This window comes from Opisthorchis viverrini, assembly GCF_000715545.1.
Source record: "Opisthorchis viverrini unplaced genomic scaffold opera_v5_24, whole genome shotgun sequence".
Classification (NCBI taxonomy): domain Eukaryota; kingdom Metazoa; phylum Platyhelminthes; class Trematoda; order Opisthorchiida; family Opisthorchiidae; genus Opisthorchis; species Opisthorchis viverrini.
In genome coordinates, this window is record NW_008751680.1 from 2,417,404 (window position 1) to 2,443,849 (window position 26,446).

Consider the following 26,446-nt stretch of genomic DNA (forward strand, 5'->3'; position numbering starts at 1 on the left):
CCCGTGGTGTCTGTTTATCGGAAGGGTGTAAAAGCCATCTTCCATTACAGATATGCGTTCCATTAGGATGGATATTGAATCTGTCAGATCGATGACTGAAGGTAAGTTGGCGTAAAGCAGGGGTGGGGGTTTCTAAGACACTGGATCGGAAGGCTATTTTATTTGAGCTGACGCTGAGGATAGGACAGTAGCTGGGATGAATAAGGACACTGAGAACGGCAAACCAGGAATTTTGTAGGTTTGCCGTGTGTATGTGAGCGGATAAGGGTCGTGCATACCGTACACCGGTGGTCAAAACGGGCCCTGTAAAGCAGCTCATTGTTAAGCGGAAAAGTGGGTACAATTCTTGTGACACGCTAAAGTATCCTTGCTGCGTCCTATATGACATCCATATCCACGATGCAAGTCAGTATCAGGATTTTCGGATATCTTCTGGGTTTAAAAGATGTTATCTAGATGAATGATTTAGCCAGCTAAAAAATGGCTTAATCTGTGGCCTAGGAAAACCTAAAAATTCGTAAAATTTATAAAACAAAATGGCCGGGTTTGGGCTAAGTAGCTACTATCAAACAAACGTCGGGTAAAGATTGCCTTATCCAGATGAGACCTCACAGTCCAAGATGGAATCCAAGGCGGGGAAGAAGGGCCCAAAATTTTCTGCCTCCGATGTAAGCTACTACTTCATACACAATTGAACACACTGGCAAAACATATAGACGTCTGTATCCTCGAAAACTTGAACGCAAGGCTGATGCCGTCACCACAACCTCGTAAACAAGTTCTTGTTGGTTTGTCTCATACAAATTGGACCTGCACGATAAATACCTCACTTGTGACTGTATGGTTACGCAAAGTCATTGGATAGCGTTTTAGGTATCACCGATTTGTGCCAACAACACTCGCACCACATGCGTGTACCGCTGGTGCAACTGGAAGAAACACTTAAAAACGCTGTTGCAGTGCATATATTCCAAAGTAAGGTTATATTTGTTATTAAAATCCTACGGGGCCTTTCATGAACTCATCAAAGATCACCAAAATGAACAAGCGAAACGTTGTAGTAATAGTTACCCATTTAAGATGTCTCATTAATTAGGGCTAATCAACCTGCACGTGTATGTGCGTAAAAACCCGTTGACTCAGATTTTCAGGCTAACATGGCACGGATCATCAGATGGATTTTACACAGTCAATAAGTGTTCGTCTCGCAATTTCCTTCTGTTTTACTGTGTAATCTGCCATGAATTAAGTAGCAAAATATCTCTCCTCTGTCATGGCAAAAACGGAACCTGGGTCGAAATTCGCATCGCGTGCACCTGTCTGGATTAGCCAAAAATAAAGTGAGGAGGAACGAGTGAATAACCCATGAGAAAGACGAAGCATCACCAAGTCCAACATAGCTGCGAAATTGGGAGGTGTCGCACAGCTCTGTAAAGGGTTTTAACCGCGCGTCAAGGTCACTCACATGTTTCTATAGCAAACAAAGCTATAGCTCCACAGATTGGGTTCGCCCTTGTTGTTCAGAGGCTTCTTCTCTCCTGAAAAGCACAAGTGAAAAATTATGCGACACCGCTTTCTCGGCTTTCAGCTCTTGAAAGTAATCTTGCCAGTTCAGTGATTTGCATGAATGTTCTAGATGCTGCGTGAGCAACCATCAGAGAAAGACCTTTCCGCCTACCGATGACCTGAAATGATAAAGATTGTCCGATGAAAGCGTGTGGACTGAACGTGGATATTACACCATATCCTCTCAGTGTACTGTCTGGATCAACGGTGTAAAAGGCAACTTTCACTCAAACCTTGTTCAGGCAGGGTATAGGTAGATATTAGGTTCCATCGGTGGTGACGACACTCAAATGCAAATAGTGGAAAGACCGTGACAGGCGCTTCGCAGTTCACAGATTGAAGCAAGCCACCATATTTGAAGGAAACCGAGGGAGTGCTCGCTAAGGGCGTGGCCTTCTTTTGTCCTGAGTAGACAAATTGGTTGCCCTATTCAAGAAGATATTTTGGCTGGGCCCCATTAGGCCTTCATGCGTGTCATACAGGGTAAGGTGCGTTGAGTCCTCCGTAGGATGATGAGTGCCTTTTCAGCCGATTTTTTCACGGTGGGAAGACAAGGACACGTTCGACGAAAGTCATATACCTAATTCATTCCCAATGTCCCCTGGCCCATTCTCACCATGTACGGTAATGACTTTTGCTGAGTCTTCTCAGAGCCACATACGCATGCACTTCTTATCATTCTCAGGAAGTGCCATTCCAGGGACCACTGCCTTGTGGCGTCAAAATATATTTGGACGTTCCTGACGTTGAAACCTCGAGATTTCCGGTTGTCTTTGACAAGCAGGCACATGTTTGAGAAGGCAACTGGCAGGCAGTTTGCGTAGATCGGGAGCAGGTGTGCTCAAAATAGGGCCCTAGGAAACTCTACTGATGGCAGGCGCAGAAGAGTTTGAGACGAGCCAACTTTCACAGATAATGTCATACATGATATGGAAGCTTTAATCTCCCTAAATCACCTGAGAATCGAGTTTACGAAGCGGTTTAGGAACGTGTAGGACTTCATTTGATCCATTCAAGAAATCCAAAAATATGACATCCCTTATGAATTTGTTGTCTGTGGCCTGGGTTGAACTGTCCACATATACGAGCATGTTCGCCACGCAAGAGTGTTTTTGGGAGAATCCTGATTTACTCCAGATATCAAGTTGTTGTCAGGTAGGTGAGCAAATAAGGGTTGATTTAGAATGATTTTCATCAACTTGCACGGTATGTAAGTGAGTCTAATAGTCCTGTGGCCGACGGTTGAAAGGCAGTCACCGGATTTTTGGATTGGTGTACCAAATGCTTCCCTCCTAGTGGAAAACAGCTTGTCTATTTGGGCAGCCGACAAAAATCGAGTAGAAATATTCCGTCAACACCTCATGGAATGCCACATCCTGGATATTCTGCAAGCAGTGAGGTTCCCTCTCGTTTCAGATAGACGATTTCAACGCGGAAACAGATGTTTAACACGAGCGGTCCATTGGCAAAAATGATATTTCTCTATGCCCAGTCTGGGGAACGGGCGAGTCCAGCTGATCTTCTGAATCCTTGGACCGGATGCTGCAAGCGTACCTCTGTATAATGTGTGAGCCCTTTAAATTTTCACTTGTCTTTAAATAACTTTTTCCGATGGTGATGAGCACGGAAGAACAGAAAATAGGTTAACGCGGTATATGTGGTACATAACTCAAGACCACAACATAAATGATACAACTTCGAAGCTGAAAGGGGCTTCTACATGTCTTTCCAAACCAAGTGTGCGTCAGCCGCCAGGATCACTACTTAAGTGGATGCTGAGATCTCCACCCAAGTGCACACCGGGCAGCTCAAACTAGTCTCCCATCTAGCTAAGTTCTCTCTATCTGTGTTCTGCTATATCGTCGGACGGTGGCGTCTGCGTAGCAAAAAGCAGGTTTTTGAAGCGATCAAGACTGACAAGGCCCTCCACCCTAGGCTTCGAAAAAACGGACCAACACCCGGACCCTACTGTATCCCACGCCAGCAAAAACTGACTTATTTAAACTTCAGGCCACCGGGTCCACGGCCCGCCGGATGTCACCTACTCTGTACATAGAAAACAGTCATGCGTCTTTCGTCCCTTCCTCTCTCTCTCTCGATCATCCGCGCATTCTACTTTCGCCTTTGAATTTATCTCCGCCCTTGCGTCCGGTTTCGACATCCCGAATTTTCCACTATCGCACTCATCCCCAAGTTGGTCGAACGCAACCACGTTGTGCCATGTGGTTTAATTCAGTCCATACGGCTGTTTAACACATAATAACGACATACCAGCTTTGAGAGCATTTAGAACAGCAAAAGAAAAAACAGCAATAAGATGCTTCCTCGAAAAATGCCCGAAGTCAGCAGGCTATCTCCCGTGTTTGTTCCTCCAATGATAGTGTTGTCAGGGTTTCTTAGCCGCCTTCCTCGGGAAACAACCGAGGGATGACTATTAAAAAAGGCTGATAAAGCGAACGTCTAAACCACCCTGAAATATCTATGGTCAATATTTCTGGTTTTAACTGGTGCGACTTTTGGAAGTATATAGGTTAGGTACAGCCCGCCGAAATTCCAGCGTACAATTTAGACCTCACTCTAATTTCTATCCCCGTTTTACTGGAAGCGCATGGGGGGCTCTATGCAATGCCAGCTTAGGATTATTCTCCTGGACGCCCGGAGAATTTTCAACTGTTTTGTTAGTCTGCGCTGGTTAAGCTTGAGCTCCGTGGTCACCTGTTGCGTAAAATGTCTGTGAGGGACATGGTTATCGTTCCCTGTACTACGGCTGATTTCACCGCTTCACCCTTCTTTTCCGCACTTCTCTTGCTCGAATAATGTGCTTCATCAGTTTGCGATCTAGCCTGAAGTAATACATTTATTGGGGATTATCTGTAAAACCAACCTGGAAAATTTATCAGCATCGCTTTCGAGGTAAGTTTGTCCTGTCGCCCATACTTACAGCCATTCTGCCCAGAACATCGAGCCGCACCAAACGGCTTCACACCAGGGGTCTCAAGTGTCTGACATTCATTTAGCGTGCACACCCATTGAACCAACCATGCTGATTGCACTATCCTTGAGGTCAGTGTTTAAATTCTTTACTTGTGCTTACATCGTACCGACGAGCAATGCAATTTTTTGATATTGTAAATTTAATCCATAATTTAGGGTGATCTGGGGCCGCGTTCCAGCTAGTCTCGTTAGCGCTACTGAAAATGTACACAGGGATCTTAATCAAAATAGTTTGCATACGTACATTATTATGATATCCATTTCGTAACAATGTTGCCAGGACAATTTTTCAAATGCATTTGAAATCAGGTGTTGATGATCGGAAAAGCAACGGAGAGTTGATTTTCATAGCTCACTCTTCTCGCAAACTTTTGAGCTAGTGAATGCAAAATCGTTATTAAATGACGAGGAACGGCTGTTTTTTAACATTTTGCGGCGCTAAATATTAGGCGCATTAACTTTAAGATGGATAGGTGTAACCCAGTTGTGGACGATTTAAAGGAAAAATTATTTACGTAAGACGAACCGCAGTTCTATAGAAGTAGAGCGGTTAGCGCGAACTCTCAAAAGCCATAAAGCACCAAGTCCGGACAAACTACAACTTCTTATGCTCGGTGGCCCACTCTCCAATTGAAGGTCTCCGGCAAATATGTACAACAGGACAATAAAAAACAAGAGATACTTCCAAAGTCATGGGTACTGAAATGAGCAAACCAATTCCCAAAAGTTATAAGCTATTGTTTCATGTGTCTAACCTCAATGGTTTTCAAAACTCAGGAAGGAGAGTGCCAAAACGTCACTGAACGCGTTTTCGTGAGCAAATTACTCACATAATTTGGTAAAACGTGGGTTCATAGAAGGATGGTTCTGTGTTAGGATTCTGCCGTCGGTTGTCGCACCTCAAAGCAACGCAGTGTGGCAGGATAGTGCACAGTGTTTAGCGACCCAATAAAGGCTTCTGACCAAGTTCAAACCATATTTTTACAGTTACCCTAACTATTCGCTATAGATGGACAAATGCAAAAGTGGATATAATTTTCTGTTTGACAATCGAAATGAAAAGTACAAGGCAGCGTTGCGTCCTCTTTATTGAGACGGAACATTAGTGGGATAGGAAACCGGATGGTTCTCAGATCCATTCTATGTACAGTTTATTTCAGCTCATTCTCAAAATTCATTGATATTCAGGGATAATTTAAATTGAGGTATAGAAATAAAATACACTGAAGACAGATTGGAACTACAAGGTAGCCCCAGCGGGCTGGCTAGCTAATGACGAGGACTTGAAATATCCATGATAGAGTGATGCGTATAACTCTGAGCTGTTTGCGCGAAATTGAGAACAACAAGTGTCGGATAAGAGGCTGCTCCAGTGGTTTGGATGAAATGAAATCTAAGTTTGCTCGTCCAGGTAAACCTTAGAGCGCAATTGTACACTTTTCTGACTGGATCAAGCTGTCTTTTCTCGCCATAAATGCTCAGGAGACTTTTCAGACACGGAATTTCAATGTACCGAAGTCGCATTTCGGTGACGAATTATAGCCAACATAATTCTCATGCAATAAAGGCAAAAATACTCCATGAGGCAAGTAAGGAGACCAGAAAACTGCCTAGTTGCCGAAATGAATGGACTATGATACAAACAGCGGCCCCAGCCAATGAGTCTTTACTAGCTAGAATGTAGGTGCTACGTGACCATTTCACTATCTCTGTTCATTGTCTACGAAAAATATTTTGATCTACTGTTTTTTTCCGCCTGCACTTATCACACGAACAAGGGACCATGATTAAAAAGGAAAGTCTAGCAGACAGACGGTATTCCACATGCCTACCTACCCTCAGGAACAATGAAGAACAAACGTCCGCAACATTTATCGAGGTTAGGCCAGTAAAACATTTTATGTCGTTGAGTGGTAAGCATCTCATTGGAACTACTGGGAAATTACCTGGAGAGTAGCGTGATTACCCGAAGTGCTGTGGATCGATGAACGTGAAAAACAATTTAGATCCTCAAACAATCAAAATTGTAATTTAAATCCCTCCAAATTTAGCACTTTCGCAGCTATAAGGCACTGACTGCTCGGACTGAGATTTCGTCTAAACAGGGAGCTTGTCACGATATTCAGTCACTCCGCAATGTAGTTGTTTTAAACCGGTAATTTTATAGTACCAAATTCTTGAGATTTACATATCAGCTCATTATGATTAGTACAGATAGAAGACGTTTGCTTCACAAAAAATAGTTAATTTTTTTACAGTCAACACTCTTGTTAGGCTTTGCCCTCTACAAATCTTGGGATGCGAATTTGACTGTTACCAGCTTCGTATCTTTTCGGCGTTCCAAAACGTCTGCTGTGACAACTTTCAGTACGTCAAATGTATAATATAATTGTGTGAAATCAATAAAGAATATCGTTTATTGGTTACTATTCAGGTGGCTGTAGATAAGTTTGACGACGTTGGCAACTGAACTGCAAACGTTTCATCACCATACGGACAGACATCATCACAGCGCACCTAATTGTCCACCTACTTTCGCCAGGGTGTCTTATTCATCAAACATTTCCTGGCAAACGTTGTTTTGTAACACAAAATAAGGAGTTTCTTTTCGATTCTCTGATGTGATGTGTTCGTGCTTTTGCAACTGATTCATTAGGTGATTCATCTAGTGGTTGCTATGGTCGCTAAATGTTTGTTCTGTATGTTTTTTCTAGCAATACACAATGTTTACCGAGGGCCGGAGATAGCTCAGTGGTTGAGGCGATAACTTACAGACCGAAAGGTCCGTGGTTGAAACCCGACCCCGAGATTTTAACTGTCTAGGCCTATGAAACCTAGTAGTATTTTAGTCCCCTGCTTCCTTCGAGTGGCATGGCAGCCGGGGATTGAAAGGCTTTCGCAGCCGAACGATTACATATTTTCCATTATGCGTCCCACTAAATTTGCGCATTCGTGTTAATTATACAAACAGCGCCCAGGAAGCCTCAGAAGCACTCCTGAGAATGTTGTGTTTCACAAACTCTGTGCAAATGATACTAATCTTTCGCTTCCGGTTGTTTGCCATCGCCCTTATCGCGTTTCAGAGTTGACGGCTCCTCACTCTCAAGCATTCTTGTTATCATTGGTAGCACTTGCTTATAAAAACTTTACGGTTAACTAAACGAAGCAGGAATTGGGAGTAATGATCCTCAACTTGTATTCCTGTCGTTTACACAACCATCGACCCACCATTCTGTCTGTCAACATCTGTCACATGTCATCGTTTTACAGCTTGTCCAACTTAAACTATATACTTTTTATCCTATATTCTGGAAGCCACTTCTGCCAGACTTCTAGCTGACGCATTCTACGGAAGCCATCTCTTACCAGTGCATTCACGTAGGTAGGCCTGCATTAGCTGCAACTGCCCACTATCAGTTTAAGGTTCACATTCTCCCCATATTCTTGTTCCAAGAGTTCTGTCAACCCCGCGCAAGGACGTGAACAGTGTGAGGTGGGTGATCTGGATTACGGAAGCTTTTTCACAAAGGACTGAGACATAAATCCGTTTATAATGCTGCCTTGTGATGAACCAACAGTTGATTCCAACGCTTTGTGGCTTACCTTTAATCAGTAGGGCTGGCAAGTCCCCAGCTCTTTGCCACATTTGCACGTGCACAGGAAAATGTCCTCGCAAGGGTCAACATCAGTGTGCGTGGATCGAAGGTGACGGGGGTTGTTATGGGCCTGATGTGGGCCGGTAACCCGTCATAGTGTATTGATGAAGCGTGTCTCAATTGGCTGACCTCGCAATTACACCAACTCTTGATTTAACCGTCCTCGTTTTACCTTGGCAAAGATGATCCAGTGAATTCACACTACTGGACTTAGGTTTCGTTCGCTGGTCTCGGGGGAATATGGATCTGTGGCATTTTACGTGCTAAACACATGTCACAATTACTCCACTAGATCACACTAGAAACCCCAAAAATATTGCGCCTGAATAGGAAAAGAGGTTCAAACTTAAGGATGTGACTTGTTTGTCTGATTACCCGATGATGACCCAATAACCAACTGGGTTTTCCAATCGCCTAAAAAGCTTGGCAGGACCTTTCAGACTGACAGCGCCACGGAAGCTGCTTGAAAATTTTGACTAGTTTAATGATTTTTAGAATTTGTCGCATGGTAACTCAGGTGCGTCTAGCATGTGCTTGTGAATTAAGGATAAGACGCTTACTCAAATGTTCGCTGTTTAAATCCCGGCACGGTCGTGGTTACGCACTGGTGGGTAGCTACCACAGGTGGCGAAACTCTGGTTTAATGCACCTCCTCTTTGGTGTGGATCCAGTAGAATAATTGCGTTAGAACAGCAGCAGAACCCCTAACAGAGATCGAAGTGGGTTTATAATCCTAAACTCCTACAACTAACTAAAACTAGTCCTCTGATTTGCCGCTCCATAAAAAAACTAAATGGGGGTTAAAATTTTTTGGGAAATTAGCCGGAAAACTGTATAAAACCGCTGGTACCAGTGGACCAGTACTCACATCACTTTTGCATCCGTTAAGTTTGTCATCCTCTAGATTTCCAACTGTTTCGTACACAGTTAATTTTATTCTGGTTGTGTACATCAGACGATTATCAATTTACTTGCAGTGGTAACCCTCGTTAAACAACACTTACCAGCTAATCTCCGTAATGGACAGTTTTCAGATAAATGATTAGATCAAAAATTGAAGACAGAGGTCATCAAATAATACGGTCCTCAGATGTAACAGCTGTGAGCAGCCGATCTGGAAAAGTTGACGCAGTTCACCTAATGAGTGTGCAGTTAGGCGATCATCTCCAGCAAAGCTGGTATACACCTCACAATATTGTATATAGTCTCATTCAACAAGACATCTATTTCCAGGTTTTCATTTATCTTGTCTAGCTAATCGCACCTATAATTTCCATTAGTTCTTATGTTGACTCTTTTGTTCTGTTCATCTATCCTGGACAGTCTGATGAATGAAAATCAAGGAGTATTATTTTGAAAGCCTGGGTTCGATCCCCACATGGGCACATTCAAGTTGACTGCCAACTTCTGTCCTGCTTATTTGAATACTTTCAAAAATAAAGACTCAATGAGAAATTTTCACCTTTCATAGGTCTTTCATTACATTCCGTTCCTTAGTTATGGATATCTAGGCCAGTTGCCGCAATATACAAGCTGAGACAAGCAGTGATGGCCTCAGTTAACTCTTCATTCAAACTTTCCTTTGCCAGGTTCCGGAAACATCAACTGTTTCACCTGGTTCCGCTGCACAAGTTAGCTTTCCGGCTGTCTATAAGGGTTTCGTTTGTCAAAAAACAGAGAGTATTCAACTTTGATACTTTGTGCTCACTTTGCGGGAGTAACGAATCCACACTAGTGAAGTGAACCGAGTTAACAGACAGCATGTTCGCCTATTTGAGCAAAAAGGTATCCTGAACGCTAGGTTGTAACAAACGCATATTTGCCAGATCTCAATCCCTAATGAGAAAAAGTTGAAGTCGATTTCCTGGAGCAAAGATCACGGATATATTGCTTGCGGTGGGGAGGATGGTCTACTGAAGGTTTTGAAGCTTGAAGTACAGGGTGAGTCCAAATCCAAAGGACTTGCAGCTCAGACCAATTTGGTGATGAACCAAACACTTGAGGGGCACACAGGTTAGAATATAATCCTTTTTATCACAATTCCAATGGCATCACATAACAGGATATGTTCAAGTCATCACGTGGAATGAGAAATTCAAAAAGATTACCACCTCGGATCAACAAGGACTCATTATTGTTTGGATGCTGTACAAAGGCGCCTGGTACGAAGAGATGATCAATAATCGGAACAAATCGGTTGTCAGTAGCATGAAGGTATGAATACACCTGAGTTTTAATCTTTCCGAATAGTGGGACACAGACGGACACCGAATATGCATTGTGTACGAAGACGGTGCTGTGATTGTGGGTTCGGTGGATGGAAACCGGATCTGGGGAAAAGAACTCACCTGTGGAAATCTATTAGCGGTCGAATGGTCCCCGGACAGCGCTCTGCTGCTGTTCGGGCTCATCACTGGGGAGGTGCTTGTCTACGACTATGCGGGAAATTACTTGGTAAGACGCATACCACTGTCGGTTCACTAGTATATGTATGTACACAGCTGATCCCACACAGTTTTCTATGCCAACTGGATCGTTTTGAGCTGTTCAATACTACTTCCTTGTCTATTCGTTTCTTTAAAGCGTCTAATGAACTGACAAAGCCGCCCATGTGTATTCCGTGATAAACGATCCATTGTTCGGGTTTTGTCGTGTTTTGCTGCACCCACTTCCGATTTAGGAGGTGGATCATCAGCTGGGCCGTCAACCGAGGCTTACAAGGTTGCGTCTAGTATGAGCATCCTCGGTGTGGTGTTAATAAGGTCTTAGCTTACCACTTGATAAGAAAATTCAGCTGAAATCACCTGGACTGTTTCAAACTTAGAGTTATTTCCCAGTAGCACTTCTGATCCGAAACAAACCCAACGACAAAAGTTTGAAAACCTCGTTTTATAGATGATATATATTTGTGAATCGACTACCCAACTGTATGCATAGAAAACTACCAGATGAACTTTTCGTAGGTTTTTCAGGAAATTACTGACCACTGGAGTGCAGATCGGGCTTCCATCCTATCTTACCTTCCGGAAGTGGCAGTTCCTTAGATCAGTCATCTTACCGTGGAAGGATGCACCTCTACTCAACGACTTCGTGATGTACTCTTTGTTTTAACCATGTCCAATAAGTTTGGAATCCACAAGCTTTTAGTCACTGCATCCACCAGCAGGACAAAGTTTTGTAAAATATTTATCATTAGAAACACTCTACTGTCTTTCCGCAGATTTACCACATAGTGAGGGGCATGGAACTCTGTTCGTTTCGCACCTCTTGACAAACAAAATAAGGCCAACGTCACAGATGAGACTGTTAAATTCTTAGGAAAGGGATTTTCACCTATGACCATGAATGTGGAGCGTCTCCTGATCGGCTGGACCGCAGAATAATTCCATCCAACTTGTTCCTTAGGTGGGGGGTTCTTCTCAGGAGAGAATCTCACATTCATAATTAAAAAATCTCAAACGACCACCATTGTTTCTTTCTTAGTGAGTTTGCATGGATGAGGGCGTCTTATAAAGTATCAACACTACGTGTACGGCTTTTCCTTAGAGAAAACCCTCCCACAGGTGCAATGCCCTGAAAAGATCCAGTTTCAAAAGTATCCATACGTTAGTTGTTTGCAAAATACAATACGCCTACCCAAGTTTAAAAATACTCTTCTTGATATATTGAATCATCACAAAAGACGCAGGTTTTTACGCAATAAGAGAGAGACTGATCGAGCAGTTTTCAGTTTAAGCTATGCCCCTTGGTAACCTTTAGTCGTACACGCCCTTCTGTACCTTTTAATTCGTGAAACACCTATCACGGAACTTACACCAAATTTGGGGCGATCCATTGAGAACCGTAACTTTCGGAGTCTACCCATTGTGTCGGAAAGCTATGGAATACAAGATCAAGAATTTCATAATGAAATCAGGATCAAAATCATCGTCAACCGTAACAGCCGCGTACTCGTCGTACAATGGTTGTAGCCGCCGCAGTTTCGTTCACCGATGAGTCGGGGAGTGGGGTAGATAGCTGCGCATTGGAGGCGGGAGATAATAAACTGGTGCATAAATCCAGCACTGTCAGTGGGCTGTCATTTGGAGGGATTGGGAAGGGAGCTATGCATGGAAGGCAATAGCTTGGATGCATGAGTGCCATTGAGGGCGCGACTGGGCCATGTCTGACAATGTCTCTAACCATTGGTATGGCCCGTCTCGGGGTCCACATCCAGAAAGACGGCGATGACCAGCGCAGATGAATTTGCTGGTAATGGCTTTCACACTTTGCTGCCAAGTCACTGTTTGATCGCCTCTGGCTCTCTTCCATCCTTCGCGTGGTTGTGCGAAAAGAGACCTTCGAGGAAGTCGGTCGAGTGTCACACGCAGTACGTAGCCAAGCCAGCGCAACCTATGCAGTGTGATCAGTTCATCTATCGACGGTGAGTGATTTCTCCCGAATAACATTCGACGTACTTTAGCATTGCTGATCAGGTGTTCCCACCAGATTCGGGCAATGCTCCGAAGATATCAATGGTCAAACACTGAAAGTCTTTTGACGTCCTCAGCGCGTAGCGGCCAGGTTTTTGATCCATACAGTAATATGGAGTGCACCGCAGCATTGTGAACTCGACCCTTGACAGAGAAGCTGATGTCACGCCCACGCCACAGGTGACGTAAGTTCGCAAAAGCTGTTCTGGCCTTCCCAATCCGGATGGAAATATCATCTTTCGTGAGATCACTGGGACTGATACAGCTGCCCAGGTAAACAAATTGGTCTACTACCTCAATCGGTTCATCCTTAAACATGAGGCTAGGGTTCGAGCCCACCCAGTCTTGCAGTAGCACTTTACACTTTGCAGGTGTGAAGCGCATGTCGAACCGCGCGGCAGAATTATTTAGATTATTTAATATTGTTTGCATCACGACGGGGTCAAATCAAAATGATATATGTGTGTTCATGAAATCCAACACCGATACTGCTGACAACTTTTCGATTGGTTCTCGGGTCTTCCAGCAAACAGATCCAGGGCAATTTTACTCACACTTTCGGTAATGATCGAGTGATAATTAGAACCTGAGAAAAATACAGGGTGTGCCCAAAAACTGGGAACAAATGACTTACTTCGGACCCCTGAGAAGAAGTCAACAGAAAGAGCCTCAGCAAAGAAATGTTCGGATGCAAACATCCGCAGTTTAAGTGGGACACCTCTTACGAAGAAGGACGGGATCGTTTCCCAGTGTGAGTAGGTGGAATCGCAAGGAGTACACCTCAAAACCACCGAACTTTCAAGACAAACTGTGAGTGGCTTTTTTACAGTCTGACGACCTCTGGATTCTTGGGCAAACGTTTGTCTGCTTCCGTGTTGTCCCAACTAAAATAATTCGCTCTATGTAAGGAATAATTCACACCACCCATCAGAGAGGTTGCCACTCGAAGACCCCCCAGTTTCCACATGACTATGACTCACTCAGGATTTCAAAGAATGACTAACATTCATACTGTTTACAGTACTCATGATGTAACATTGTAAGTATACTAGGCGAATAGGTTTCAAGGTCGTAATTCGAAGTTGGGGGAGTGTTGTATCGTGGGTGGCCGTCTATTGGTTACACCTGCACTGAGCCTGCCAGACTACGCGATAGGGAGAAGACAGAGAACTCGGGACACAGCTGTATTGTCAGGACAAAACATACAGAGCGTCTGCTTAATATACAGGATGACTAAATGACCAAATATGGTCGTTCACTTGTTCGTTCCGTACAGCCAATGGCGGTGTTCCGGTCGCGAACACTTTCAGCCCCACTACGCTGGTCGTATGTTGCTAAGCCGTGTTTGGTGGGAGCCGCCAACTCACCTACTTTCTGGACGTGTCGTAACGATGATGACCTTGGGGAGGCGTCACTCTCTGCGCATGTGCTTTTTTCCTGTCTGGGCACGTCCTGACAGGGAGCCATCCGAGTGATCGCCCCCCCCCAAGTAAGGACCGAGTGTGGGAAACAGAAAGGCTTGACAAAGAATATCGCACACACAACTGGTTTTGTGTGCAGTTTGTTTTGGCGAACATGTTAGAGGAGAGAATGATCAAAGCATTAAGCAGCTAACCCATTTTCATTGGGGATGGTCACATTTTAGACTCATTACATTTTTGGGGAGATGGATTTCACTCTATAGATAGTCCTCCTCTGTAGTTGATAGCGATTTCAGTTAATTTCTTTATTTTTACCTGTAAATCTGGGTCTGTGTCGGGAACAACAAAAACGCACATGGCTGTTGCTGTTCGACCCAACAAGTGACGATAACCCTTCAGAAAAGGTCAGTTACGCACGAGGTGTGCATGAAAATGGAGGTGGTGGAGTTCTGATTTCAGGAGAGAGTTCTGTGGAAAGTGTATACTTCTTGGTCATCACAAACCGTCGCCTTGATCATCTTCAATGTTTAACACCCTTTTTTTATAAGAAACAACTAACTGGAACTCTCAAGAGTGTTTTCTACTTTCAAGAATTGCTGACTTGGAGGTTGGGCACACAATGAAATCAGGAAAGCAAATCAAATGGACAAGAAAGTTTAACCTAATATAAAGTTATACCACCGACCATAGGATGAGTAACTTTTTAACAGTATTCGAAAGATGACAGGTGTTGGAAGATTGCTTAACTTTTCGTTTGGACTGAGCGAACTGTTGATGGGAGACAGGCATGTCCGTGCCTGAACCATCTTTTTGTGAACACCTGACTTCATTAAATTACCTTGCTGTGAAATACGCGAGTGACCTCAAAGTAAGCTCCCACAATCGTTCCATTGTTCTGTATTGTCTCCCGAAGAACCGCAATCCTGACTTCGTCGATTAGGGCTAACCTTCAACCTATGATCGTGATGCACTTTGAACAGATTTCATGAGACAAGTTCATTCACGTGACTGTGTTGACTTGTTTTGATCCATATTACTGCGCAAGCAAGCGAACTGAAGTCACAACCATTCGTGAAGTTTTCGACCACTAATACGATTATTCCGTTTTGTCATGAGTATTACCACGTGGATATAAAATTGTTTTTAGCTCGATTATCTGAAGACTGGAGAGTCATACTACTAAAAGTCCCTTTGTAAAACAGTTCACTACAGTGCGTTCCCTAGGCGAGAGATTTTCCCAAAGGGTAAGCAAACAACTGCCTAACCCGGAATAGTGATTGATACAAAATCTTTTTTCGAGCAAAAACTACCTGTCTTCCCAATGCCCCTGCTCAGTCCAAGGTGTCAATCTACTGCCTGAACAACATTCACGGTGCAGTGCGTCTTGTTGGCCTTCACTGGTATAATGGTGGAAAAGGGTTGGTGGAACCGAACTGTCCCACGTTGGCGGTCTGCTACGATATTGGACGATGTCAGCTGATGCGCCATCATGGCGATACCGGTGAGTCTCGTATCTGGAGATATCGTATAATTCACCAACACGTGCAGAATGATCCCACATGATACCTGTCATATCCTAAACTCCAAGTGAAATGTAGCAAGTCGTCAGTGGTTAAGCTTTTCTGTACAGACAGACACGGTCACTGGGACACATGAGGTTCTGTTCATCCGGACCACTTCCATTCTGCACTCATTCCTAAAATTCCACGGCTAACCTGCCTTTCAACATTCCGATGATAGTTTCGTGTTCCAAGCCATTTTGACTATTTTGTACGGTATCAAGTTCAGTATCCTCGTGTTTTGGAATCTATCGATCAGGTGTAACTCTCCTCAGGAAACTTCATTTCCCCAAAACATTTTGTGAAACTGGTGAGGGTTCACCGAGAAACATTCCTGTCTGTATTTTGCTCATTTTTTCCATCGTCATCATTGGAGTATACTCTCCGAAAAACCGCGAATCTGAATGTCAAATTCACATATGGTAGACTTAGATCACGCAGATGTTATTTTATTTGACGCCCACGCATTTGTACAAATCAACCTGGGTAGAACGTCTGAAATGACACCGTGTTTCTGCGACAACCTGCACCTTCAGAGTGCAAGGTTTTACTTTAAGACTTCGCACCCCAATGTACCCCTTTAAACTTCAGAATGAGGAAGATCACTTTGTTGACTGGCTCACTCACTTATTTCAGCAGCATTATAAGCCGGGACTTCTCTGTGACAAATGAGATCACTGCAAGCACCACCAAGGTGCAAGCAATATTTACTGACCTGCATGATCTTTTTCATTAGAAATCAATCAGCCAAGTTGTTAGCTATAAACCGTGTACCATAGGCACATTGGTCACAGCTGCTACAGTTTCCATCAACGGAAAACGGGAGTGTGGGACATACAGCCAAGCCTTGAAGGCGAAGGCATACTCAATTTGTTCCAAAATTGAGTAGCTACGCATTAAAGGCGATAGCTTTGACGCACCAATGACTACACAACTGGATCATTTCATTAACCAGTGGTGTTCTGAGTAATGGGATACCCATCCAGGGAGGCGGCAGCTGCCCACCCAACTAAGTTTACTGGTTAGTGTTTTCATACTTCGTTGCCAGGTCATACACTGTCCACCCGTCGGTCACTTTCACGCAGTTCAGAGCTAAGAAAAAGGAGCTCTGTGGAGCAGACAGTCTTCTGGCATGCGGAGTACATGTCCCAACCAGCGCAGCCTATGAAGCGTGAGTGATTCACCCATCGCGGGAGAGTTTCTTCTTTCCAAGACCATCTGGCGTACCTCAGCATAACTAATCCGATGTTCCCACAGCCGTCCAACTCTGCCTGTGAAACCTGGCTTCTTTAGATTAAAGGAACCGAACGACTTTGGATATCTGACCACCTCTGTCTCCAGCATTTACATGATGAGACGGTTCGTAGGCGAGTACTTGATAATGAGTCCAATTTGCTTGATCAGGCGACAATGCTTACCGGGCTGACAAATGACCGTCTAGTACAGAAAGTCCTCTTTTTCCATTTCAAACACTAGTTGATGAAAAGTTTGACGGGAACAAGCCATAAAGTAGCAACGCGAAACGAAAAGCCAAAAACAATAAAAAGTCGAACCAATAAGTAGCTCGGAGCAAGAGTAGTTTCAGAAGACGACTGAAACTACCATCTGAGCATTCGTCAATTGAGGGCTCAGTCAACAAGTGATCACGTGATGTGGACTCCGTCAGCGAAGTATGAGTGGCGCTATATATAGTACGAGTTAATCACACTGCTGATCAGCTGCTCGTGATCGAAATGTTAGGTTTTTAGACTACTAGCTGGGGGTCGGGGGTTCGAAACCGTTTGGAGAGTTTTGTGGGAATGCGCACTGCTGATGAATCCCATCAAGGATGAAATACCTGTACAGTGCTTCTCGACTTTTTAGCATAGATTGGGTTCTTCACTACCAGGATGGAAATCGATAATAGCCGCTGTTCTCTCCGAAACTCCTGCTCAGGTTTCAAGAGGATTTCGAGGAAGTCATCCAGCAAGGCACGCTAGAAGTTAATGTGCCTAATTATTCAAGGTACGGGAAAAGCACACTTGTTTTTGACCGCTGAAATGTCATGCGTGACAGATGATCTAGTGACGTCGGCTGTGATACAAAGACGTTTTACAGCATCCGTCTTCAGAAGACGTGCCTTGGTCAACCTGTATAGTGTTGACTAAACCCGTTCTGTCCTGACCAGTGAGGTACTACAATGTAAACCTTCAGTCCTCTGAACCGATGGATATATTATAAAGGAAGATATAGCAAGTGAGCGGGTTTTGCCACAATAAACCCAGAGTATCTGGATAAGCGATAATCATCAGATTGGTTTCGACGTGTACTTCTTCAGAGTGGCTGTGTTTTCGTCTGCCCCTTGAAGAGGCTAGTTAACGGAAACATCTCTTTGATGATCTAGTAAGATCCATCAACAGTGTGTCACTGAGCTAGATCTGTGAAGAAATTTGAGGACATTGTTATGAATAAACAGCGGATACCGCAATTTCCGGTGCTCCTAGGTCGTTCGGTCCGTCCGAGTCACAGGCTTGTGTCAACCTTGGTTGATAGGATAGCAATAAAGACTCATAAAACCATGATTAACCTGAAAGTTCCTCCTGGAACAGACGAACTAGAGCTGCACGGTACTCGGATGCGGTCAGTGCTACATAAGGCGGCCATCTTTGATGGTGAATTTTCCAAGCCTGATCCGAACAGTGATCAACAGCCCGACGGTTTCATGAAAGAATGCCATACTAATAGATACAACACTTCTAAGTAAGCTATGACAGTCGAACAGGATGATACCCCCTCAGTTGTAGCTTCTATCCTAGAAGTGGCCGTTGTCTTGTCGTTTCTCTCCCATTTTGAATCCACAAAATCAATATAACAGGGTAAACAGTAAACACTTGATATAGCAATAAGTTCAGTTTAAATCAGTCAGTTCAGTTTTTTAATGAAACTTCCTGTACTGGAGCGCTACGGTTTCGTTCGCCGATGAGAGTAACCTTTCCTGAAAGCTACTTGGCGTCAGTACCGTTCTGATGTAATTAATAGACCCATACGACGCTTCAGAAGCACAGATGGTCTGATACGGAGGGCCTTTGAAGAACTTCACACGTAAGATCTACGTCCTTGATCCATAGAGTAGGACATTTTATACTCTACCCTTGACAGTCAATCCGATGTTACTTTGGTGCCACAAATGTCAGAGCTTGGCAAGCGCTTCGTAACCTCCCCGACTCGAGCCCTAACTTTATCTTTCGCCGGTCCACCACAAAAGTGGGAGCCCAGCACCGAGAAGTTTTTGTTAGATTTCAGCAACCGAAGTTCCAAAATACACGATGGAACCCCAACTGTCTCAGGGTATTCAACCAGTTGTCTCACAAAGTCGCTCCCGAGTTAAAACTCATGTGTACTTTCCAGTCATTCAAGTAAGCAATGAAAATGCGTACTGGTTGCGTGTGTCTGCCTTTTGGTCTATCCATCGCTTTGTGGTTCACCTTGTTCGAATTTGCTGATGGACATACTTTAGAGACTTTCAAGTGAGAGACAAGTCATCTGTTGTCGTTGTATCAAGACTTTCTGAAGCAAAACTATTGGGAGAGTTATGTCGTCTCATTGTGGTTAGTATTTCTAATCCGCCAGAGGACGTCTCAATAAGCGACCATGATGGGTTCTCCATTACCTGGGCAGCTATACAAGTTTCGGTGGTCTGGCTGGAGATGAGAGTACTTCTTGAATCGGAAAGGCCGGAGCAGCTTTTGCCAACCTCTGACACCTATGACGTCGACATGACGTGAGCTCGTCTGTCAGGGAAAGGGTTTGCACCACGGTGGTGCGATCCATACTGCCTTATGGATCCAAGACCTGGCTCCTACGTACAGAGGACATACGGAAGATGTTGTCAGTGTTTGATCATTGGTGTCTCCGCAGCACTGATCAAGGTTGGTGGGAACATCGTATTAGTAATGCTGAGGTACGTCAGGTGGTCTTAAAAAGAAGGAACTCTCCCGTGAAATATAAATTACTCACGCTTCATAGGCTTCACTGGTTGCGAGAGGTACTACGCATGCCAGAAGACCGTCTGCCCCAGAGACCTCTTTTTTCCTAACCAGGTGCTGATTGGAAGCGACCGAGAAATGGACAGTGTATGACCTGGTAACGAAGTATGAAAACACTAACCAGTAAACGTAGTCGGGTGGGCAACCGTCGCCTCCCTGGATGGGTACCCCGGGGACTCAAATCGCCAGTGGTTAATGACATTGGCAGAAACGGCCCCATCGTGCAGCCAGTGGTGCCCGTGCATCAAACCTATCACCCTCAATGCGTGGCTACCCAATCTCAGGACAAACTGAACATGCATTCGCCTCCAAGGCTTGGTTGTATGTCCCACTTTCCCGTTTGTGGTGATTGAAACCAATGTGCCTAGGGTACACGGTTTATAGCTGTCTGTGCATACCAGTCTGCGCATTCTTAAGTAACCTAAAATTCACATGCTCCCCGTCTAGTTTCGCATTTGGGCATCTCGTGGATAATAGTGGGCATGAAAACTGTATGCAGTCATCACTCCTCAAGTCAGATCATGTCAAAAACCAAAAACAAGAACCCCAGTCAGCCATGATGTATTGCACGGTTTTTTCTCCCAGGCGAGTCAACCATCATTCTTTGTCGTGCTTTTCATGGTTATCTCATCAGTCAGAGTGACAGTTACCTCATTTCCCTGGATGGGGACCCAAGGGACATATTAGTGTTTAAAATCGTTCAGCAGTCACGACCTTCCGGTGCCTAGCTGCCATGCTACTCGAAGGAAGCACGAGGACTGGAATACTGTCAGGTTTCCCAAGCCTAGACAGGGGAAGTCGAGAGGCATAGGTCGCGTTCGAACCCCGGGCCTTCTGGTCAGTAAATTCGCGCTCTAACCACTTGAGCCATCTCGTCCCAATTCGGACAAACCGATCAAGCACCTCAGTGTACTAATGTCCCAAAGTCAGATACTTCCTCATTGCTCAAGCTGAATCAAAAACTAAAAGCAAGGCCAACACGGACAACCGGTTGGCCAAAAAACACCCTGAGTCTATTGAAACGGTGGTTTCGAAGTCGGATATGAGTTGTTTAAAACTACTGGGAAGGCAGTCTTTTCAGAATACTGTGTCCTATTCCAACCTATGACTTTCCAACAAGGGTAACCCCCGATAAGAACTACTGTCCTAAATGGGAACAACGCAAGGTGTTGAGATTCGCCATGCCTACCGATGCACCAAGTCCACCTGCGACTAACAAATGAGACGTACACATGAAGCATTTGCTAGTATACCCCAATTCGACACTTTGTTTGATGGCTTAAGTGAGAACAACCCACAACACTGGTCGATATAGGCACTCTTGACAAGATAATAACACTTTACTCTATCTTAAATTTTCCTTGTAAATTTGTTCCTAATGACAGAGCACTCTATTGTTGGATCACCTCAGCTGTTATACTGGTTCTGGCTATTTGGATTTTGGCTTTCCTCCTCACTTGTAAGATCGACGGTCCTAGTTGTAAACTACACCCTGAAATATCTAACGGGATTCTAGACGGCCGTGAGCAGAAGTGTCGGAAAACGAAAGAACCCACACTGAGACGATCGGGTGTCTGATAAAGCGATAAACACTTTATTTGGAAAATGCGTTCAACATTGTAAGCCAAGATGTATCTATACCGAGTTACTGCCTGCTGAGGAGAACGTGGTTCTTTGTATGTAGTTTGGAGTGGAGCAACCTAGGGGTGGACAAAATGTGACATTGCAAGAGGGGTTGAATGGTGTTACGAAAAGTAGGGGTACTCTAGGTGCTGTGTAACTTGTCGCATGTTCTTTTCTGCATCAATGGTTAGAGACATGGCCCAGTCGTGCCCTCAATGGCTCTCATGCATCCAAGCTATTGCCTTCAATGCAGAGCTCCCTCCCCAGTCCCCACACTTAACAGTCCATTGACAGTCCTGTATTGACGCATCAATTTATCAGCTCCCGCCTCCAATGCGCAGCTACCTACCCCACCTCTCAAAATCAACGGTGAACGAAACTGTGACAGCTATAACCACTGTACGACAAGTACGCGGTTATTACAGTGCCAAATGAAACATGAGGCGGCCTATGTGCAGCACATTCAGTTGTAGAATATCATAAACGAGAGATTCACTAGATCCCCTCGTGAAAACCAAGTTGATTTGCAAATGAGTGTATTTTTGATAGTCTCCTGTTTTGTAGATGTAGTGCCTCTTATTACAGATGCTCCTTGTTTAGGGGTAATATGTACCAGACTTGTGCTTGAACTCTGGTTCAAAATGGTGCGGTCTGAAAATATGTGACTCCGACACACTATACTGTACTCATCTACCTAAGTTACACAGCCGATATTGCTCAAAATCGGTACTCCTCGGAAAATTTCAACAGTACCGTTGGAACTCCATTTTCACGTTAACCCTAGACCCAATTCTACTGGATACTGGGATTGAAATCGCCTGCTCCGCATGGAATGAAAACGGATCCTTACTTGCCGTGGCTGGAGTTCAAAAGAACATTGGACTGTCAAACGTCGGTGCGGGAAAGACTACTGAGCGAGATATCAATGTTGTGCAATTTTACAGTGCATTTGGTGAGGTAAGTGTGCCGCTGTTCTCCATACTCATGACTAGGGTACCAAATGCTGCCTTCTTGTTCAACGTGGGATTATTGCGTAACAAACTATTCAACCAGTGGATTGAATAAAGTAGAATAAAAAAACGACACTAGGGAACAAAGTGTAAAATTTGCGTACCNNTAGGTGGATGAGCCGATATTACTTGGGATAATAGTTTTATAAGGCAGTCATTCGAACAACATTTTGAAGAACGAAACGAAACAATTTGGAACTTTCAAACTCTTTCCCGTTACGATTGGAACTCTCTCTTCCTGACGGATGCTTCCGATTGGGGAAAATCACAAGGACAATAAGTGTGCAAATGAACTTCCTTGCAAGTTATATTCTCCGTGTTTGAAAATTCTCGAGCAATCAGGCGAGAAATACGCTCACTGTACAGAGTGACCCCGATCAGAGCGACCACTGCGCGAGTGGTCCACGATGTGTTCAGTACAGTACTGTTCTAACAGCGTTTTAAAATCAAGCAACCAAGTATCTCAGAACCATAGCTCGTGTGGGTTGGTGTCGGCAAATCCGTAACAAAGCAGTTAGAAAGCGCGTTTTTGGTTGTGCAACGGGTATTTTCATTGAAGAATGTGTCCAGCACTAGAAGCTGCGATGGTTGGGACATGTGTTTCGTATGCCGAAACATCGTTTGCCGAAGAGAGTGCTGTTTTCCATGCCCAACTCAGAGTGGCGTAAACAGAGAGGTGGCCAACCTATGACCTGGCAGAGGAGTATAAAGGAGATCACGAAAGGCTTGGGTGCTGTCGGTGCTACCCGCCTTCCAGGATGGGGACCGCGTGATCCTCACTGTGCCTGGTTGGAGACACTACAAGATATGGCTACCAACCGATGTCAGTGGTGTTCTTGTTGTCAGTTTCTATCCAGATTGCCTGAGTGAATGCCTGGAGGTGTAGGAACCTCGGAATGATTGTGGTAAGCTAGCACTAAGTCCCTTCTCCGTCACCGATGTCAGCTGTCGATCATGATGATGATGATGATGAATCTATACGAATATTACACAGTCAGTAGAAATATTATCAACGTAAACAATGCTATATCCGCCGATATCTTCAACCGCTTCGATTTGCACAGCACCTCAGATCACTATGTCTTCCCGGAAAATCTTTGACCTCCTGCGCTTGGGAAGGAAGTGGTTCGCTACGCCTGGCTCTGACTGTGGACTCGTTCATCTATTTCGCAAATTTGCGACCCGATTATAAATGGGCTTACTGCAACGCAGCCAACACGATCATCTACAGTTTTGCACGGGCTGGATCCCAGGCCACATTCGTTGTGTTTTGGAATGTGAAACGCAACTTGGTACGTGTGTTTGTTTTCCCAATCTGGTAGAAAATTTAGCTCTTTTCATCGTCAAAAACGTAGTCGAGATGCTCTGGAAACACCCAGTAGTCAAAGCACTGCTCATTTTGATGTCCTTTTAAATGCGTACTTTGTTTGGAACTAAACGACACTGCCTATTCTACAAGCTTCCTTTTCTTACATAAACAACAGAGTCTTCTAGGCCGGTTGTCCTGAAATCCATGGGGGCTTACTCAAACGAGCCTACAAACTGATGCGTTTGGCGTCCGGGGAACTAAGTTGGTTCACCAGTAAGGGGGACGGAAATTGCTGTGTAAGAAACTTTGACGGCACTGGTTTTAAGTGTTAGTTGGCCGTGCAATCTTCAGAATGAAGCACAAAGTTGACAGGCATCTGCTAGCTTCGTAAACCAAGCGAGAGCTTGGGCCGGATCTGCTTTCTAATACGGCTACCACAACCAACCCCTGTGAAAAATTTGCTAAAATGTGAGCATTATGAGCGGGAAGTTGGTGCAAAGTTTGTCCAAATATGTTTGCCTGTCGTTCCAGTTTAAAAGTGACGTATCGGGGGATATGATACAACTTTGCACGAACCTAAAACACGACAGTCCTTCTAAGTAGCTCATTTTACCTTGTCATCATTCTTCGGAACTGAAAACACGCTCAAATCACTTCGGCCATGTGTCAGTGCTCGCTGTCCCAGGTGGAAAACCAAATAGCTTTCAAGAATGTTCTTAATGACTCTTCTTCTGCTCGGACGATACTTCTATATCGAGCCAAAAGTTGTATTCACAGAAGACTCACCTGAATACCAGTCCAATCTCAGAAGGACACCACTAAAGAGAGATTTAGCTAGGATTCAGGTAAGCCTCCCGTGAAAATCAAATTGGTTTGCAGGTAAGTGTGTTTTGGGAATTTCTTGCAATTTGGTCTGAAGTAGAACATAAGGTTGATGGGAATTCGTAGACTGTGTCTACCTGATGAGCTCCAAGAAGGGCAAAACCAGTATTGGGCCATTCAAAAGTTTTCAGCGATCGTCTGAGTAGTGTCTTACATAAATTTGAGGCGGGGGTGTGCATCAGGTTTAGTCAGTCCTCAATCGGAAGATATACCACACACTTTACTATACTTAATGATACCAGTGATAAGCAAAAGTAACATTTCTTTACCCACCGCATCTATTCTTCCAGACCCGCATGATTTCGGTAAATCAACTCACTCATATTTGTGCTGCCGAGGACTACGCATGTCTGGTGTGCAAAAATGACCCAGCGGGATCTGGGGTAAGTCGATGCAATAGAATTCTCTCCCTGTTTGTCATGACACTCACCGTTCAGCTGTAGTACTCTTCCGGTGCCTAGCTGCCATGCCACCCGAAGGAAGCACGAGGGCTGGGATACTACCAGGCTGCCCAAGCCTAGACAGGGGAAGTCGAGAGGCGGAGGTGGGGTTCGAACCACGGACCTTCCTGTCAGTAAATTCGCGCTCTAACCACTTGAGCCATCTCACTCCATGAGCCATCTCTTTAATGGATTCTTTTTTTCTCAAGCCGTTAATTCGATGCGAAATAACCTGATTCTTGCAGTTCTAAGTAAATTAAGTATGTACCATAGAGTTTTATGAATACGCATTAAATCTTCTTACGGATGAGTTGAAACAGTTATGATTTTGGTCTCGGAATGCCAACAGTCGATGCTTTGACCTTGTGAATCGGCTGGTTACCAAAAACGTTGTCAGGATAGCTTTGGTACCCATTCATCTGAAATCGTCTGCTGCCGCGATGAGGAGCTTCCAAACGTGAGGTTTCCCCATGGAGAGGAATCCAACCTCGAGGATTTACTCTTCTGCCAACAATGTGATTGTGATCAATATGATAGTCCTTCCAAGAAAACAACAGTGGCCTGATAACTTTGTGTTAGTCTCTTGTGCCAGGCATAAGAATGTAACAAATGTTCAAATTGCTCGCCAGAAACGCATGCTCCATGTCCTCGTAGAACCTTCACTCTACTTTGGTAGAGCGACAGCCCACGAAGGCGTTTTCTTGTATCATTGACAAGAAACACCCAGTGCCTGTCCCTTCAAGCTGAGAGTGATTTAGCTGTGATGAGACAGCTCATCCTGTTTTTCTACTGTTCACCTTTCAGTCCACACTCACTCTGTGTAATGCAATGGGAATCTCGTTGAATTCAAAACGAATTCAGCTAGAACCCACGCAAGTTCTGATGACCGGAAATCAGGTTATTGCAGTTACCAAATCGCTCATCTACGCCTGGCAGTTTGCCAATCCCAAACAGCTGACCGGCCTGACATCTGGTTTATCCTCGTTTGGACGAGCGCATCGGGAAGGATTTGAAAGGTGAGTTGGTGCAAGCAATGCCACTGGAACCAGTCTTATTTCCTTTAATAGATATTTAAGCCCATTTTGGTATAACGATTTCGGAACCGATTGGCTCACCTCAAACCATTTGCCCCTTGGTGTGCGAAACGCCATTCGAATCACTCTAAACGGATGAAATGAGGACCTGTCCAGTTCCCGATTTGCCTTAATTTCGTTAGTTGTACAATACCTTTTGCTTGATGAAACTCATTTGCGCATTCCACCGACCATTTTTGGACTAAAACGCAACGTCTGCCCAACTTACATCTAGTACATACAGTAGAGATGAGTTTATCAACCAAATGTCTGCCAAAAGCAGGCTCAAATACTGCATTGAGTGGTGGCCGCTCTGTAATGCTCCCGCAGGTTACACAAGCTAGGGTTATTGCAAGATGTAACCATTCTAGAAAGGCCAAACATGAGCTGTCAGACAAAGAGCAGCGAGCCTTCAG

General features: G+C 44.4%; 1 protein-coding gene across 1 annotated transcript in view; it reads left to right on the forward strand.

Annotated features, from left to right (window-relative positions):
• Window positions 1-620: 620 nt before the first annotated feature.
• Window positions 621-26,446, forward strand: part of T265_02113 (hypothetical protein) — a gene marked incomplete at both ends in the record, with an annotated part of 60,219 nt that continues 34,393 nt past the window's right edge. Inside the window, 9 exons of the mRNA XM_009166272.1 lie at window positions 621-668; window positions 10,043-10,229; window positions 10,279-10,430; window positions 10,467-10,670; window positions 15,445-15,610; window positions 22,101-22,273; window positions 23,391-23,618; window positions 24,808-24,900; window positions 25,762-25,973. Of these exons, the coding sequence (XP_009164536.1) occupies window positions 621-668; window positions 10,043-10,229; window positions 10,279-10,430; window positions 10,467-10,670; window positions 15,445-15,610; window positions 22,101-22,273; window positions 23,391-23,618; window positions 24,808-24,900; window positions 25,762-25,973 (1,463 nt within the window). The remainder of the gene's footprint in view (window positions 669-10,042; window positions 10,230-10,278; window positions 10,431-10,466; window positions 10,671-15,444; window positions 15,611-22,100; window positions 22,274-23,390; window positions 23,619-24,807; window positions 24,901-25,761; window positions 25,974-26,446) is intronic.